The sequence below is a fragment of the Hemibagrus wyckioides genome, linkage group LG16 (genome assembly GCF_019097595.1).
Source record: "Hemibagrus wyckioides isolate EC202008001 linkage group LG16, SWU_Hwy_1.0, whole genome shotgun sequence".
NCBI classification, from domain to species: Eukaryota; Metazoa; Chordata; class Actinopteri; order Siluriformes; family Bagridae; genus Hemibagrus; species Hemibagrus wyckioides.
This window is the reverse complement of record NC_080725.1, coordinates 13,272,873-13,291,527: the sequence shown is the minus strand read 5'-3', so window position 1 is coordinate 13,291,527 and position 18,655 is coordinate 13,272,873. Positions and strand designations below refer to the sequence as shown.

General features: G+C 40.1%; 2 protein-coding genes across 4 annotated transcripts; one reads left to right on the top strand and one right to left on the bottom strand.

Moving 5' to 3' along the window:
• Window positions 1–643: 643 nt before the first annotated feature.
• On the top strand, window positions 644–8,608 carry slc37a4b (solute carrier family 37 member 4b). Of its 2 annotated transcripts, XM_058411396.1 has the most exons (11): window positions 650–745; window positions 2,533–2,585; window positions 2,712–2,927; window positions 3,194–3,426; window positions 3,952–4,204; window positions 5,038–5,193; window positions 5,562–5,647; window positions 5,739–5,852; window positions 6,065–6,130; window positions 7,732–7,870; window positions 8,025–8,608. In XM_058411396.1, the coding sequence occupies exons 3-11, from the start codon at window positions 2,780–2,782 to the stop codon at window positions 8,189–8,191; spliced, it is 1,362 nt and encodes a 453-aa protein (XP_058267379.1). In that variant the 5' UTR covers window positions 650–745; window positions 2,533–2,585; window positions 2,712–2,779; the 3' UTR covers window positions 8,192–8,608. The 2 variants fall into 2 exon arrangements, with proteins under 2 accessions (XP_058267378.1, XP_058267379.1); XM_058411395.1 differs by having other exon boundaries at window positions 644–745; window positions 2,533–2,927; window positions 8,025–8,607.
• Window positions 8,609–8,630: 22 nt separating this feature from the next.
• On the bottom strand, window positions 8,631–11,560 carry LOC131366711 (histamine N-methyltransferase-like). 2 transcript variants are annotated; one of them, XM_058411413.1, is made up of 7 exons: window positions 11,241–11,560; window positions 10,689–10,830; window positions 10,518–10,570; window positions 10,318–10,425; window positions 9,600–9,730; window positions 9,223–9,316; window positions 8,631–9,137 (listed from the first exon to the last, which is right to left on the bottom strand). In XM_058411413.1, exons 2-7 carry the CDS (start codon window positions 10,811–10,813, stop codon window positions 8,785–8,787), a joined length of 864 nt encoding a protein of 287 aa, XP_058267396.1. In that variant the 5' UTR covers window positions 10,814–10,830; window positions 11,241–11,560; the 3' UTR covers window positions 8,631–8,784. The 2 variants fall into 2 exon arrangements, with proteins under 2 accessions (XP_058267396.1, XP_058267395.1); XM_058411412.1 differs by having other exon boundaries at window positions 11,278–11,558.
• Window positions 11,561–18,655: the final 7,095 nt, after the last annotated feature.

Genomic DNA, 18,655 nt, shown 5'->3' with positions numbered 1-18,655 from the left:
CATAAAGCATATCACATCGTCTTTCTCTCATAGACACACACACTCTCCCAGTCTTGTTCCTTGGTTGCACTCATGCACTATGCCACAGTTTTTTTGGACAATAAATACGAGGATAACATTTAGACATGCCACAGCCTGTGTATGTGTGTGACCTGGATGCAGATTTAAGACCTATGATGGTGTGTGTGTGTGTGTTTTGTGTGTATGCCATCCTTGTCTATATATACACTGATCTAATAATCATTTTTCACTTGGTAGAAAATTCACATTGCCCCATTCACAGACATGTGATGTGTAGTCATTTATTCCGTCTTCACACTTCCCTCACTACAACACTTCCCCCGATAATTCTGCAATCCGAAGCTTGGTCCCAATGCACTGATGCCTTGAACTATCCCTTTAATTCCAAGTGGAGCAGGACTAAAATAAACCATTCAATTCAATTCAATCCACTGAATTCAAATTATAACGCACAAACCTAATGCATGAGCTTAACCCTGCAGTACCACGAATATGTACGTGTGTGACTTGCAAATGCAACCCAGTCACAAATTAATCCTTTAAATCTGAAGAATCACGCTTTCGTTATGAAAATAAAAGTATGCTGCACGCGCGCGTGATGAGCACTGCCGCAGAGAAATGATTGACAACTCGGCAACCAATCAGAGTCCAGGACCAGGGATTTAGGGCGGGAGATCCACCGAGAGCAAGCGGTTTCGCGCTAGCGTGTCTGGAGCAGATGGAGGTACATTTTACTCTGTTTATTTACATTATAGAGTAAATTATAAGTTAAATGCAAAGTGTTTTAAAACATAAACCCCTGTTTAAAAATGGTGTGTGCATCGTGTGAACACCCGTCGCTGTTTGTATGTCCATTGATTCTTTGAATCAATGCCGAGTGACAAGTATAAATATAAAACACTAAAATGGTACCTACAGTTTTCTCTTATGTTATTGTTGGTTTTGCTCGCATATAACTGTGAGAATGGGAATGAGTCGACTCCAGTTTGTGACGAATAACATTCGTTAATGCCGCTGACTGACTGACACACAAACGAATCGACTCTTATTTGAACGACTCGTTTATGCGAACCGATCGAGCGATTCGTTTAGCGAGCAGTAAGAAATCCTTAACTTTATGCAATTATGCAACGTTTATTTATGTACTTTTTAACGTGGATACTTGAACAGACATTTCCAGTTTTGTTCTCATTCACTGATTTTATTGCCTTACTCATGCTTTCTCATTGGCAAAAATGTAACGTACATTTGAATAGTAATTGAAATGTAATAAGGAAGTTGTATAAACAAATAGACAGTCCTTGTGTCATTCTGATTTAATGAACGTAAAAACTAGATTAATTAAATAAACAATACATTTGAGCACAATATGTACCGCATGTATATCAGTGGTCTCTAATTTTACATGAACATATTTCTTGGCGCCTGCTTTGAAAGGTGAATCGCGTTGCTTGAGTGTAAATTCACCCGGAGAGTCAGCTGTAACTCGACCGCCGACGTGCCTCTTTTATTTGTTTACACCGATCAGCCATAACATTATGACCACCTGCCTAATATTGTGTTCGTCCCCCTTCCACCCATCGAGCCATGGACTCCACTAGATCCCTGAAGGTGTGCTCTGGTATCTGGCACCAAGATGTTCGTTGCAGGTCCTTTAAGTCCTGTAAGTTGCGAGCAGGGGCCTCAATGGCCTCAACAGATGTTTGATTAGACTGCGATCTGGGGGGATTTGAAGGCCAAGTCCACACCTCAAACTCATTGTTGTGCACCATTCCTGAACTGTTTTTGTTTTGTGGCACGGTGCCACATGGAACATCCACATGGATGGCAGGACCCAAGGTTTCCCAGCAGAAGTGGTCTGTGGCTATGCAGCCCTATACGCAACCATCTGCTTTGCACTGTGTATTCTGACACCGTTCTATCAGAACCAGCATTAACTTCTTCAGCAATTTGAGCAACAGTAGCTCATCTGTTGGATCGGATCACATGGGCCAGCCTTCAGTCCCCACATGCATCAATGAGCCTTGGCCACCCATGACCCTGTCGCCGGTTCACCACTGTTCCTTCCTTGGACCACTTTTGACTGACCACTGCAGACCCGGAACACCCCACAAGATCTGCAGTTTTGGAGATGCTCTGATCCAGTCATCTAGCCATCACAATTTGGTCCTTGTCAAACTCACTCAAATCCTTACACTTACCCATTTTTCCGGCTTCTAGCACATCAACTTTGAGGACAAAATTTTAACTTGCTGCCTAATATATCCCACCCACTAACAGGTGCCATGATGAGGAGATAATCAGTTATTCACTTCACCTGTCACTGCTCATAATGTTAGGTGTATGTAATTGCTGTGGCTGCAAGGAGAAACTGAATAAATCGTATTATCTGATAAAAAGCTGCTGCACTGTTAAAGCTCAACCACAGCTTTGCATGACTGAGATTTAGGGGTGGTTTCTAACTCTTTGATTCTAACTTTTATTTCTCTGCGGATATCTTGTTTGTTTCAGGTGCCTTGGTTAGAGATGAGCCATCTCTGATGAACAAGAGTTCAGATTTGTGTAAGAAGAAAAACCTTTGATTCTTCTACAACCTCTGGGTCTCTTTTTGGGAATCTGTTCTCTTTGTGGAGCTGAGATTACTCTTAGCAGATATATTCACTGAAAGGTCTTAATCTCTTCTTAAAAGTCTCTGAAGGATCTGCAGCAGGATTTTTTTTCTTCTTTCCAAACATTCCTCATCTCAGTGGTCGGAATCATGGGGGCTACCGGGTATGGCTATTACCGCTCTGTCATTTTCACCTCAATGTTTTTGGGATACTTGCTGTACTACTTCAATCGAAAGACATTCTCCTTTTTGATGCCATCAGTAATGGAGGAGATTGAGCTAGATAAGGAGGAACTTGGTGAGTCTTGATTACTGCAGTAATAACTGTGGAGTGATGCTTAAAGTTTGTAAATCAATTCGTCGGATCATCTAGTTTCTGTCTGAACTAAATGTTTTAAATATATACTGATATCACTGCTGTTTGACAGCAAAGTTGTTTATTTAATGATAATATGCAGATTACTTAAGAGTAGACAAAAATGTACTCTTTATTTCACTGCATGAAATGTGTGGTGTGGAGTGTGATTTCCGTCCTTATCGAATCATCCCAATCTTCTGTCTCAGGTCTGATCACAAGCAGTCAGACTCTGGCATATGCCATCAGTAAGTTCATCAGTGGTGTGCTGTCAGATCAGATCAGTGCCCGCTGGCTCTTTTCCTCTGGCCTCCTCATTGTCGGGGCCATCAACGTGCTCTTCTCTCAGTCGTCTTCGCTCACGGCCTTCACTTTACTCTGGTTTCTGAATGGCCTCGGCCAAGGATTCGGCTGGCCACCATGTGGCAAAGTGCTGCGCAAGGTAAGGCATTTACTATGTAATACCCTAGATCAAGTTTCAAGACATTTTGACAACGTGATCTTATCCTTATCCTTTAGCCAATACAGTAGGTCAGTGTGCACCTGTTATTCAGCGTCAGCAGCACTACAGATTTAGTTTAGAACGTGCAGATCAGGTGTCACATTCTTTTGCAGTCATGACTTTTAATTTGTAAATATTTTGCCTATAGACTATATAGATTCCCCACTGCTTCAACATGATGAGGTATTATGTGTAGGCTCATGATATTTAGAAGGTCACAGAGGCAAATACTTATGCAAAGCACTTTAATTATGTGAGGGTTGAGTATAAATAGGCTTTCTGAATGTCTTATGTTACAAAGAATGCTATTTTACACACACACACACACACACGCACACATACACACAACAAGATTTTGTTTCAGGTTAAACCACTGAGACAGATTTGAAGTTTTTTAGTAACCTAGTCCAGTTTTTACTAAGTACATGTACATAATTAAATAAATATGTAATTTTCTCTCTGCAGTGGTTCGAGCCGTCCCAGTTTGGCACTTGGTGGGCTGTTCTGTGCTGCAGCATGAACCTGGCTGGCAGTGTGGGTCCCATTATCACCACACTGCTGGCTCTGTACTACAGCTGGAGGAGCATCATCTGTGCCTCCGGGGTGATCTGCATGGCCTTTGCTTTCATCTGCCTGCTGATGGTGAAGAACGAGCCCAAAGACGTGGGTCTGCCCAGCATCCAGCAGAGCACGAAGAAGGGCAAAGGCAAAAAAGGAAGTAAGGGCTCGATAGGAATGTTCTCCAAAGTCAAAATACTACAGCAGCTCTCTGTTGAGAGACATATGGATGCTGAGACAACACACCATACCTCTTTAGCATTAGTTGCATTTCAGGCCACGCTACTTCTATTCATGACCCTTTAAATCTGATTACAGTTCTATGGAAATAGTTATGCAACAGGAAGTAACTATATCCATGCATTATGTTATTTATTATTTTTTTAATTAATGAAGTCACTTCCATTATTATTTGAATTAATATGTAAAAAGCCACAAGAACTGCAGTTTTTTTTAAATAATTATTTTATTATTCTGCATCTATCTATCTATCTATCTATCTATCTATCTATCTATCTATCTATCTATCTATCTATCTATCTATCTATCTATCTATCTATCTATCGTAACTTTTTATTATATAAATTAGCTCTCAGAATGAAGAATTCAGAGTCTTTAATTCCTGTTACATAACCAGATTTATTTAATAAGATAATAATCCTAAAATCATAATAATAAAACGAATATTCCATTTAAATTCCAAAACAAACCCCAAATAAATCTTTTTGTAGTACATGGATATTGCCTTGAGGGGAGGAAACAAAACCACTGAGGGGAGGCAAGCAAGCAAATTTTTATTTCAAAATATACTCAATACTTAATAAATAATAATAATAATAGTAATAGTTATAAATAATAATACAATATATTTATATAAATATACACTATATGCCTAAGACTTTTGACTCCTGTATGTATGTATGTTTACTAATGAGTATAGTGTGTGTATAAAACAGAATTAATGTTAATTTCCTGTCTTTCCTCTCACTGAAGCCCTGAATGATGACAGCACATTAAAAGAGTTCCTGCTCTCTCCATACCTGTGGGTTTTGTCCTTCGGGTACCTGGTGGTGTTCGGGGTGAAGATCGCCTGCACCGACTGGGGTCAGCTGTTTCTCATGCAGGAGAAAGGCCAGTCAGCCATGATGGGTATGACTGCAGCACCACAGAATAAAGTTAAACCTAAAAAAAAAAACATTTCGCACAAACATTTTGCAAACATCAACTATTCACACAGTAAGCCTTTTTAAAGGTGTGAAGTCATGGAGATTTTTATTCCTGACATTTCCGTTTACAGAACACATTTTAATTTAATTATCATTAGGTGTGTACATAATTTTTAGGCTGCTGGTTTTTGAGTTTGCTTTAGAAGGATTTACTCTCCAATTAGACAATCCAAGGCTTAAATAAGCATAATGTTGCCAGCTTTTTTGGTAGATATTTGGAAAAGTGTTAAAATGTGGAATTCAGTGAGCTATAATTGAATATAAAGTGATGCCCTTGCTTTTTTGTTGTAGGCAGTTCGTACATGAGTGCCCTGGAGGTTGGCGGTTTTGCTGGTAGCATTGCAGCAGGCTTCATCTCTGACAGAGCTGTTGCTCGGGTGTGTGTGTGTGTGTGTGTGTGTATTTTCTTACAATAAGTAATGGGTCAACAGCATAAACAAATCAAACATTTCATTGTGGTTTAAACAGCATGGACTGGGTACACATGGCAACCCCCGACACACACTCCTCTTAATCATGATGGCGGGCATGGCCTTGTCTATGTATCTCTTCCGGGTCACCATCACCCCGGATGTACCAGAAGTATGTACTGCACCTTATTTTATTTTGTACTGAATAATTTTAAGGTGACCTGATCCTAATTTTTATACGTCCTTACTAGCATGAGCGAAGCATTCTCTTAAACACTCCTATGTCCTTGAGCTGTACTTTTCTAATTAAAAAGTAATAAATATTCAGTTAGTATGGATATAGAGCTTGTTCTTTAGTGAATCACCTATTTCCTATTCTTTTAGGAGGCTCCACTGTGGGTTATTGTTCTCCATCCAATGTCAGTCCTCACCGGGTTGTCTGAGAAAGAGGTACAGATGCATACAGACACACAGAATCCATGCTTTCTTCACTAGGACTGACTCACAGAAACCACAGCTCCTTTACTAAGACTGACAAACAGAAACCACACCTCCTTCACTAGGACTGACACACAGAAACCACACCTCATTCACTAGGACTGACACAGAACTCACATTTCCTTTACCGTGACTGACACAGAAACCATACCTCTTTCACTAGGACTGACACACATAAACCATGCCTCCTTCAGTAGATCTAACACACAGAAACCACACCTCCTTTACCATGACTGACACACAGAAGCCACACCTCCTTCACTAGGACAGACACACAGAAACCACACCTCCTTTACTAGTAGTGCTGCACAGAAACCCCACCTCCTTCGCTAGGACTGACGCACAGAAACCATGCCTCCTTCACTAGATCTGACATACAGAAATCACGCCTTCTTCACTAGGACTGACACACAGAAGCCACGCCTCCTTCATTAGTAGAGACACACAGAAACCACGCCCCCTTCACTAGTAGTGACACACAGAAACCACGCCTCCTTCACTAGTAGTGACACACAGAAACAACGCCGCCTTCACTAGTAGTGACCAGAGGTGTAAAGAGTACCTGAAAACCATACTTGAGTAAAAGTACAGATACCTTATTGCAAAAATTACTCCATTACAGTTTACAAGTCTCTAATTCCCAAACAACTTGAGTAAAAGTCTTAAAGTATCATATAACAGTACTTGAGTATTTTACTTATACTAAATGTAGGTTCAAAGATGCACTAGTCCAAGAAGTAACACCAAGAGATATGTAAAATGAAAAACAAGGAACAGTTGATTTGTGAGGGTTTATTTCCAAAAGTATTTTATTACATCAAGATACAACAACAGCCTCAACACAATAGCCTCTTAAGCATGGCAAAGACTATGAACAGTCATAGTCAAACTCGTGTCTTCAAAAAAGGCATAAGGAATTTTCAGTACAATAGACAACTAAAATCAAATTTTAGTAAAATCAGATTTGAAAATCAGAATCAAATTTAACTCAAAGTTTATTTATTCTTGAATCCAAAAAATCAGGAATCAAACACCCCTACAGCAAACATCTGATTTGCGTTCATGTGGTGCAGAACATTTGGTGCATAAAGGCAAATCGCATCTAGTACCTTCAATTCCCAGCAGATGGCGATATTCCTTCTTTTGCTGAAGAAGCACCAGCAGATAAAGTTACCATGCACAATGTAATGAGTAATGGTAAGTGTCAGTTCAAATGTAGTGGAGTAAAGAGTACATATATTCAGTCAAAAATGTAGCTGAGTAAAGAGTAAAAGTTTCTTATATGTTTGATACTCAGTAAAAGTACAAAGTTGCCAAAAAAATACTTAAGTACAGTAATTAAGTACATTTACTCCAATACTTTACACCTCTGGTAGTGACACACAAAATCCACGCCTCTTTCACTAAGACTGACACACAGAAACCACACCTTCTTCACTAGGACTGACACACAGAAGCCACACCTCCTTCACTAGCAGTGACACACAGAAACCATCTTTTCAAAGAGCTGTTATTTTAAATGAGAGTAAATTCCTGTCTTTCCTTCCATCCAGCTCTGGATATTAATTCTCGGAGCTGCTTTTGGATTCTCGTCGTATGGCCCAATCGCACTGTTTGGGGTGATCGCTAGCGAGAGTGCTCCCTCGAACTTCTGCGGGACATCACACGCCATCGTAGCTCTTATGGCAAACGGTGCCTCACATTGACTTACAAGATTTTAATAGAAATACAGTCTTAATAGTTACATTTTAAATACTCAGTATGTCAATGTGCTTGCTGTGAAGCGTTCCATAAATGCTTTTGCTGTGTGTGTGTGTGTGTGTGTGTGTGTGTATGTGTGTATCAGTTGGTGCGTTTCTTGCCGGCCTGCCATTCAGCACCATCGCCAAGCGCTACAGCTGGGACACAGCATTCTGGGTAGCAGAGGTGACCTGCGCCCTGACCACTGTTTGGTTCTTCATGTTGCGCAACATGCGCACGAAGATGGGACGAGTGGACGAAAAGAAAGACTGACCCACAAACACACACTGAACCCAACACACTACTAAAACCCTACCAATGTGAAATCACTGAGCCACAGCCACATAATCAACCAAGTATCATCTCTGCTCAGAAAAAAACTCTCCACTTAACCTATTTGTTGTGTTAGTTCTAAGTTTATCCAAGTTCTACAATTAAGTTCTTCTGTAGCAACTGGAACATCATGGGTTGTCCAGAGAGTCACGTTCCAGACGCAGAACTCTGAGCCTCAGATTTGTACTCTGTGGATTGGAGTTTGCTGCACTTTGGATTAAAGGGTGTGCTGAAAAAACATCCATCCACTGAGTGACTTTACTGCACTACATTGTGTTTGTGTGCGTGTGGCAGTGAGTGTTTACAAAAGCAATAAGTGGTAAGCGGTAAGTGAGGTAAAAAATTAATTTACAAGATAAAAATAAAAGCTCATGCATTACTGGGTTAAAATTTTCTTCAATTACGATATTTTAATGGGATTAAAAAATATATGATTAAAGAAGATGGCATAAGACATTTTATTTCCAACAGAAATATGTCACTTACAATGTTGTACATATACATAAAGGTATGAGACAACTGGATTCTATTAACTATGCATTGATCAGCAAAGCCTCGTTGCTGCAGTCAAACAAGATCCTGCCGTTCACCGTCTGGTTGTTTTCAGGACATTTCAGAAACTCCAGAACTCTATCCTTCAGCTCTGTCGGAGCGGTCTTACGGAATTCGATCACCTCGGTCAGAAGGTCTAGTAGCTGGTCTCCTTCAACTCCAGGTGTGAAACATTCTGTGATGTCCAACAGACAATGGAGTTTGTAGCTTTTGTAGGGGATTTTTTTGGAATCCAGAAAGCTCTTGATTTCACTGGCAGTCAAGTTCTGCGAAATTCCCTCCTTGCACACCTGAGTGTCGCACACTTTCGATAGCCTGGCCCATGCGCTTTCATCTGCAGGGGATTCTGTGCATTAGCAAAGCTCTCACTCACTCCCCGTCCTTTCCCTCGGATTAAAAGTAATCGGGTGTTTGCTTACCTGCAACCAGAACGAGCAGGACTTTGCCATCTTTGTGCAGTAAACTACGGTAGAAGGAAAGCGTGGCCTCTGGATCCTCCACATAGTACAGCATCTGTGATAAAACAGTAAACCAGGTTCAAATTTAATGGCCAAGAAAATAAATGCTTCAAAACATGTAAAAGTTAATGTCTTTCATGTTTACTAAATGCTCTCTTCCATGCAAAGGAGCCAATCAAGATTATCTAGTGCCGTTCCGATTGACAACGAAGAAAGAAACAGCTGTGCCATCGTATGGTATGTGGCATCGATTGAACCAGATTTTTAATATTTCATCAAACTGATTAGAAACGAAAAGAAAAGGACCCTAAGGAATATGCAGAGGTACATGGACGAACCTGAATCATGTTAATGAAATGCATCTTCTTTTCAGACTTTCTCTTCTTCCATTCTATCTCAAACTCTGTCGCTGTCATTTCATTCCAGTTGAAGGTCACATAGTCAAGTCCGGGCGTCTTCGATAATAAAGCTAGAAGAAAATATTCCTGCCTCAGTACATTATGAAACATTTTCATAAATGATTGCAAGATCTTCAAACCCTAAGTCTACTCTGTAATGAAAGAATTTTCATTTAGCTACTATTATACTGCAGAAACATCATCTTAGCAACTAGTCAAATTTAGCTATGATTTTATGTTAGATCACAATAAACTCTCAATTTTGACTCATTTTATGATGAGTACAAAAATGACTGTAACCTTTGAACCATTTGTCACAGACTCAAGTATCTTATATCAGTAGAATGAGTGACTTTAAATGAAGTTCCATGTACAATTTAAATGCTAAATAGTCCATATATTTTTTCTTCAGTTTTTGAAGGGCTTGAGCTCTGATCATAGCTGCTGCAGTTTAAAGTTTAAAGCTTGATATTAGACATCTAGAAATAGGTTTAATAATCTTATATTTGGTTTAAAAAAACCCCAAATAAATCAGTGCACCCTACAAATGTTGTCTACTTATCCTTTCTGTGATTTTTCTTCTAAAATAAATTAGGTCTGTAAAATGATTGAAATCAAACCGGACCATGCCACAAATAAGTTTGTGTTCATTCTTTACCCTTATATTTGTTAAGCATGATGTTGCTGGGCTCTACCACCTCATTCTCCACTTTGGCATCCGGATGCTTTTTGTGCAGCAATTTGAGAATTTCCAACTCAATCTCACCTGTAGAAAGATTTTTTGTAGAAAGACCGCTTTTAATACACATGATGCAGATGCCTTTACAGAGTTAGAACCACATGATAGAGTTCATCTACCTGATCCGCTTCCCACACCCATCACATTCAAAGTGGACTCTCCTGTTCCAATGCTGCACACAGCAGATAGAGAGAGAGAGAGGGAGAGAGAGAGAGAATGCATTTTGAGATATAGAGATGCTGTTTTGTGTGTGTGTGTGTGTGTGTGTGTGTGTGTGTGTGTGTGTGTACCTGGCCAGGATGTCTGGGAGTGTCATGTGGATAAAATCTTTCATGCATTGGTGTTCTGTGGAATTCGCCAACAGCAACTCAAAGGTTTGGAAGTATTTGTAATAATCATCCACCAGGCTCTGCATTTTTATCTTTATTTTTCCTGAAAGACAGGAACACTGTAACTGTCAGCACGAGTTGCACAATATAGTGCCATCAAGCATTCAAGCCACAGATAGAGAAAAAAAACCCCCAAGGGCAGAGTTGATCGGATCCCCCGGGCAACTGCGGTTGGTAAAATAAACAGGTTTATTTTTTCACAGAAGAAAGAAAAATTTGAACGACTGTAAAAAAATCCAAATAGCTACATTACACTTTTAATTTTTAAAAACAAAATTAGTTCTTCACTTCTGTTTAATACAATTTCATTTTACTTGCAAAAGATAAAATTGTGCTTTAAATACATTTAAAGAAAATAATGGAATGAATAACAAATTGCTTGAAATAAAACCCAAATGAAATGTAGACAATTATTAGTTTCACACACACACACACACACACACACACACTTACAGCATGAATCGATGCACACTGCAAAGTAACCACTTACTTGTAGTCTTCAGCCAGTTGTTCTGTTGAGGACGCGTGCCGTACTGCAGGAGCACCTGATCATCTCAGACCAGTGCTGATCTTTTTAAATCTCCAGCTCCACCCATCATCTTAGACACCTTAAACTTACAGGAAAGGTTGTTTTTTGTTGATCAGGGTGTTTCACATATAATTACCACCACTTTATCTCACATTAAAATCTGTCTGCTTCACTGTCTTGAGGCAGACAGCAGGATGACTTCCAACGCTGCAGTGTGAACACCTTGGAGCACTATCATTCTATGATAGTTGTTATCTATATTTCTGGCATTCCAAATGCCAGAAATGTTCTGACCGTCAGGAACATAGTGATCCTTCATCAACACTGAATAAACCGATCAAGATAAACCAGTAGGAGGTAGAACTTATTATTATTATTCACATAATCCTATAAGGTTTTGATGATTCAATGCCATGGATAATACAATAATTAATTTCTTATCAAATAAATTCTCAAACTGTTGTCCTTCACATACCTCATATTCGTTGGGTTGTTCATACCTATTATTGATGTATTATTTTTCTTAAACATTTAAATCTAGATTTACATTTGATTTATATTTGTAATATAACTGATTGCCATTACATTTATATCTTAAAACTGAAAAAAAATTCTATATTGGACCAATTCCAAATTGTTATTAGATATGGGCATCGAATAACAAAGAAACGTGTTTTTTAGTATGTGACTCATACTAACTTATAGAACTTTCAATTCAATTTTCAGGCCCAGAGAGGACGAACCTTGGAAGCCTGCTTCTTTGTGTGTATTTTGTGCCACACCTTTCTCAACGATAATATGTAGCCCTATAAATAGGGATCCTTGTGTACCTGTCTTTGTCAGTCATTGTTGAATATTCTGTGTTTTATGTTTTAGTTACAGTCATGTCCAAGTTCAGGTTTTTGTTTATGTTTCAGTTTAATTAGTGCTATGTAGTGTCCTTGTGGTTAGTTTAGTCTTCCCCATGTCTGTCTACGTCTATAAAGCAGTGCTTCATGGATTCCTGTGTATGGGTCTGTCTCCATGGCGTGCTCATGCCCTGAGCAGTGCAGGGGTTTCTACACGTGACAATCTGATTCAGTTTCATATTTTTTTACCTGTTAATCTGGTTAAACCGCTTAATTAAATGTGCATGCACGTGTTTTTATTTCCTTGTACAGATTCCATATGCCATTAAAATAAATATCAAATTAATTTTTTTTTAAATCCACATGAAATCTCTTTTTTTTTCTTTTGTGAGTTTATGAAAACTGATTCCGGTCTTTATTTCATTTTTTTTTCATTTTCAAATAATTTTGCTTAACACATTAATGTTTCTCTGTAATATAAGAAGCTGCATTTTTAACCCTTTTTTATTAACCCTTTTTACCAATCCATCAGGGAAATGGACCTATGGGATCTTTTGAATCTGTATTAACAAATAAATGATTCTCTAATGGGCAGCACGGTGGCTTAGTGGTTAACACTGTTGCCTCACAGTAATAAGGTCCTGGGTTCTAACAGGCAGGGGCCTTTCTGTGTGAAGTTTGCATGTTCTGCCTGTGCCTGCAGGGGTGTACTCCAGTTTCCTCCCACAGTTCAAAAACATGATAATTCTAAATTGCATAGGTGTGTGGTTGTCTGTCTATATGTGGCCCTTTGATGGACTGGTGACCTGTCCAGGGTGTACCTCTGCCTTTTGCCCTATGTGCGCTCCAGCAGACCCCTGTGACCCTAATTAGGAATATAGACAATGGATGATTTTCAGAACTGTGACTCCAGAACTGTGAGTCTGATCTAAAATAAGTCAGGACTTTCAGTGTGAGACATGTGTTTTTCCCTCTGTTTCCCTCTGTCCCTCTGTAATGCCTGCTCTTGGGGCGTTACTTTGAAAATAGTAAATATTTTCTATGAATATATTGCCCCTAATGACTGTAAAGTGGTAGTGGGAGAGAGTGTAGCCAGACAGCAAAGGATGGTGGTGTGTAGGATGAATTTGATGGTCTCTAAGCAGAGGTCAAAGATAGAAATGGAGAAGAAAACCAAGTGGTGGAAGCTGAAAAAGGAGGAACGTTGTGAGGAATTTAGACAGAAGTTAAGGCAGGCTCTGGGTGGTCAGGTAGTGCTGCCAGATGACCGGGAAACTACAGCAGAAGTGATCAGGGAGACAGGAAGAAAGGTGCTGGGTGTGCCATCTGGAAGGAGGAAAGAAAATAAGGAGACTTGGTGGTGGAATGAGGAAGTTCAGGATAGTATTCAAAGGGAGAGGTTAGCCAAGAAGAAGTGGGACATGGACAGGACTGAAGAGAATAGACAAGAATACAAGCAGTTACAGTGCAGAGTGAAGAGGGAGGTGTCGAAGGCCAAGCAGAAGGCGTATGATGAGTTGTACACTAGGTTAGACACTAGAGAAGGAGAGAAGAACTTGTACAGGTTAGCTAGGCAGAGGGATCGAGATGGGAAGGATGTGCGGCAAGTTAGAGTTATTAAGGATTGAGATGGAAAGGTGCTCACACACTTCCCAGAACACCGATTATTTCACCTGTACTACGGATCCAGCATAACATAACTGGCAACATGCCAAAGCACCAGGTGCTGAAAGCTAAAGCCTAGTTCACACTACAGCCCGATTTGCAAATTAACGAGTTCGCCGACAGATCGGGTTGTGATCGTGGGAAAATAAGCGGGTGATCAGCGCTCGGCAATCTTTATGTGTGAACTACTCCACGACGCATCAAAGAGGCTCGCTGACACCTCGAAGACAAAATCCAAATGTTAAATATAGGCCTGGTCACACTACAAGACTTTAGCCGTCGGCAGATCGCTTTGCTGTTCAGACTTCATAACTTCACTGTATGTCTTTTTGTCCTTGTCGTGTTCACACTACGCGGCGATTCGTAAATGATCCACAAGAGGGAGTCGCAAACCACACGATCTGACAGCAACTCTTGTCACCCAACGCCGACCTCAAACCACGTTTTGTCACGAAAACACACGCGACAGGTGGAATGACGCGAGACTTTCGGTAGAGGTTTGTTTTGAAAATGGACGTCGGCAGGAGTCTCGCTCTAAATAACTGTCTATAGCCTTAGTATACCTGAAGACCTTGATTAAGGTTGGAACTAAACTCTGTAGGACAGTGGCCTTCCAGGACAGACATTACCTATCTTGGTATAGCTCAATTTATACATAAAATTATCTCGGTGCCGCATTAACGTGCATGCAATGCAAAGAATTGTTTAATACTATACATGGTATTAGAATTTTTAATAATGTTCTTTTCAATTTTACATCACTGATTTGACAAGTACTGTATCAGTGAGTAAAGTGTGTATATTTTTGTAGTATTATTTTAAAAAAAAGTGATAAATAGCAAGGATCATGAGATGATGGGAAAGGGGCCTCCCATATACTGTGTTTGCATAGGGCCCAAGAATTGGGGCTACACCCCTGATACCATGCAATATTATCTCTTTTACAGCTTGCGTGTGAAGCAGTGCCATGTAGATCCTTTTTTATTATTATTATTTTACAATAATCTGTATTATATTGTGCACCTCTTATTTCATTCCTCATTTATGCTGGCACTACTGTATGTATTATTCTTTGTTTGTTTATTTATTTTTTCTCTCTTTTTTTATTGTTCTCTCATCTCTCATTTTCTGATCTGTCTTGCTGCTTGTATCTTGTCTACTTCATGCTCTTGGTGACTTTTCTATCCTATTTCTTTTTTCTTTTCTTTTTTTATTTATTTATTCATTTTTATATTCACAGCAAAAAGAACAAGACATGGCAAAAGAAACAGGAACATACATACACACACACACACACACACACGAGATACAATAAAATAAAATAAAATTAAAAGAAGAAGAAGAGAGAGAAAAAAAGAAGAAGAATATATTCACAATGCAATATCAGATCAAACCTTCAGTACAGAGCTACTCAATACAGAGAATCCACCTCTAGATTGATGGTCAAAAAAAAATAGGGGGATGCCGGAAATGCTGGGTGGGTGGCGGGGTAAGAAGGCAGGTCATTCAAAGACAGCTGGGTCAAGTTTGAGAGTTTCAACATAATCACGAAAGGGCCGCCAAATTTTACGGAAAGTAGCAGTTGGACGCTGTAGTGAGTACCTAATTTTCTCTAATTTTATGAAATAGAGAACATCTCTAATCCAGCGAGCATGACATGGGGGGTGAGGACTTTTCCAATTCAATAGGATTAGATTCAGCCAAAAGAGTTAAAAAAGCAACAAAGTCAGAAAAGTAAGAGGGCATAGAGCAGTCAGGTGGCAAAATGCCAAAGAACCCAGTAAGCGGACATGGTGGTATGTCTACAGATGTAATGGCAGACAATGAGGCAAAGGTTTGTTTCCAGAAGGATGTCAAGTCCAGAACATATGTATTAGAGTGGCTGGTCCAGAATGACATCTGTCACACTCATCATCAATGGACGGGTTGATCCGAGCCAACCTACTCTTGGACCAGTGAAGTCTATGAACAACCTTGCACTGTATGAGCCTGTGACATGCACAGAGAGATGAAGAGTGGACCATATTCAACACTTTTTTCCATGTCTCTTCATCAATTTCTGTACCTATATCCTGAGACCAGACAATGCGCAAGTCATCAGAACATGATGATTCTAAATTAGCTATAAGATTGATTAATTTAGAAATTGACCCCTTGATACCGGGGTCCACCCCCAGGATAGAATCCAAACCAGAAAGACAGGGTACATTTGGGAAATTGCAAAATTTTTTACGTACAAAATCTCGAATTTGTAAATATCTAAAGAAATGGCTTTTGGGTACATTAAATAGGGTGGTTAATTGCTCGAAAGAGGCAAAAACATTATCAATAAAGGTCTGCAAAAGATGCTAATCCAAGCCTTTTCCAGGAAGCATAAGCGGTGTCCATAATAGAAGGGTGAAACAGAGGGTTAGAGTGGATTGCAGAAAGGAGGGGGGTATTGTGCAGACCAAAGTGGCGTACAAATTGGGTCCAAATTTTGAGACTGTTTTTAACGATAATATTTTTTACGTTTTTTATAGGAGACTTTGTGAAAGGGAGACAGAGAAGGGCAGCCAGGGATGAGTGCTTACAAGAGGCATTCTCAATTTGGAGCCATGCTGGCGGGTGGATTAATTTACTTGAATGGAACCACCAGAGAATAGAGCGAATATTAGCTGCCCAATAATATAATAAAAAATTAGGAAGAGCAAGCCCTCCAAATTGTTTTGTCCTCTGGAGAATTACCTTTCGAATCCTTGGAGTTTTTTATTCCATAGGAACTCAGAAATACAACTATCCAGAGCAACACAAAAGGACTTTGGAATGAAAATTGGGATACATGTAAATAAATATAAGAATTTAGGGAGCACATTCATCTTAATGCAGTTGACCCAGCCAATCAATGATAAAGGGAGGAGGGACCAACGATTAAAATTAAAACTGTTTGAGATGATTAAGTAGTGGGGTGAAATTATGATCAAATAGATCTGAAAAGTTTTTTTTCACATAAATACCCAAATATCTGAAACTACTCAAAGAAGATTTAATGGGAAATGATGTTAGTGGGTATTCCCAAGCTGCATTATTTATGGGCATTAATTCGCTCTTGTTTAAGTTTAATTTGTAGCCAGAAATCAAACCAAAATCTGCTAACAGATCCAGTACCAAGGGAATAGAGGTATCGGGATCAGACACGTATAACAATAAATCGTCTGCATATAAAGACAGCTTATGCTCCATGCGTCCCCTTTGTATTCCAGCCATCACACTGGATCTTAAAGTGGGCTCAATGGCTATTGCAAATAGAAGAGGGGATAGAGGGCAACCTAGTCTGGTCCCCCGGCCAAGAGAGAAATATTTGGAAAAGTAATTATTTGTTCTTACACCTATCCTATTTCTTTGAGGGTGGAATCATCACAGAGTATCTCCAAGACTTGACTTGAGCAAAACGGTCAATTACCATACTAGTATTTATAGTGCTGAGAATTCCTTTTTCAATAGACCTGAACGGCCGAATGATGGAGTCTGTTCTGGCCCATTGTTCACCTAAGCCATGTATGTATTTTAACTTAAATACTGCATTAGTTGAATAATAGAAAGTCATGATGTTCAGACTGTAATGTCTTAACGCTTTAACATTTTATTTAGATATCTTTAGGCTTATTTAATTCGTACATCTTGGGTATGGAATAATATTCAAAAGGGTCATATACACTATATTGCCAAAAGTATTCGCTCACCTGCCTTGACTCGCATATGAACTTAAGTGACATCCCATTCCTAATCCATAGGGTTCAATATGACGTCGGTCCACCCTTTGCAGCTATAACAGCTTCAACTCTTCTGGGAAGGCTGTCCACAAGGTTTAGGAGTGTGTTTATGGGAATTTTTGACCATTCTTCCAGAAGCGCATTTGTGAGGTCACACACTGATGTTGGACGAGAAGGCCTGGCTCTCAGTCTCCGCTCTAATTCATCCCAAAGGTGTTCTATCGGGTTGAGGTCAGGACTCTGTGCAGGCCAGTCAAGTTCATCCACACCAGACTCTGTCATCCATGTCTTTATGGACCTTGCTTTGGTCACTGGTGCACAGTCATGTTGGAAGAGGAAGGGGCCAGCTCCGAACTGTTCCCACAAAGTTGGGAGCATGGAATTGTCCAAAATGTCTTGGTATGCTGAAGCATTCAGAGTTCCTTTCACTGGAACTAAGGGGCCAAGCCCAGCTCCTGAAAAACAACCCCACACCATAATCCCCCCTCCACCAAACTTTACACTTGGCACAATGCAGTCAGACAAGTACCGTTCTCCTGGCAACCGCCAAACCCAGACTCGTCCATCAGATTGCCAGATGGAGAAGCGCGATTCGTCACTCCAGAGAACGCGTGTCCACTGCTCTAGAGTCCAGTGGCGGCGTGCTTTACACCACTGCATCCGACGCTTTGCATTGCACTTGGTGATGTATGGCTTGGATGCAGCTGCTCGGCCATGGAAACCCATTCCATGAAGCTCTCTGCGCACTGTTCTTGAGCTAATCTGAAGGCCACATGAAGTTTGGAGGTCTGTAGTGATTGACTGCAGAAAGTTGGCGACCTCTTCGCACTATGCGCCTCAGCATCCGCTGACCCCGCTCCGTCAGTTTACGTGGCCTACCACTTCGTGGCTGAGTTGCTGTCGTTCCCAAACACTTCCACGTTCTTATAATACAGCTGACAGTTGACTGTGGAATATTTAGGAGCGAGGAAATTTCACGACTGGATTTGTTGCACAGGTGGCATCCTATCACAGTTCCACGCTGGAATTCACTGAGCTCCTGAGAGCGACCCATTCTTTCACAAATGTTTGTAA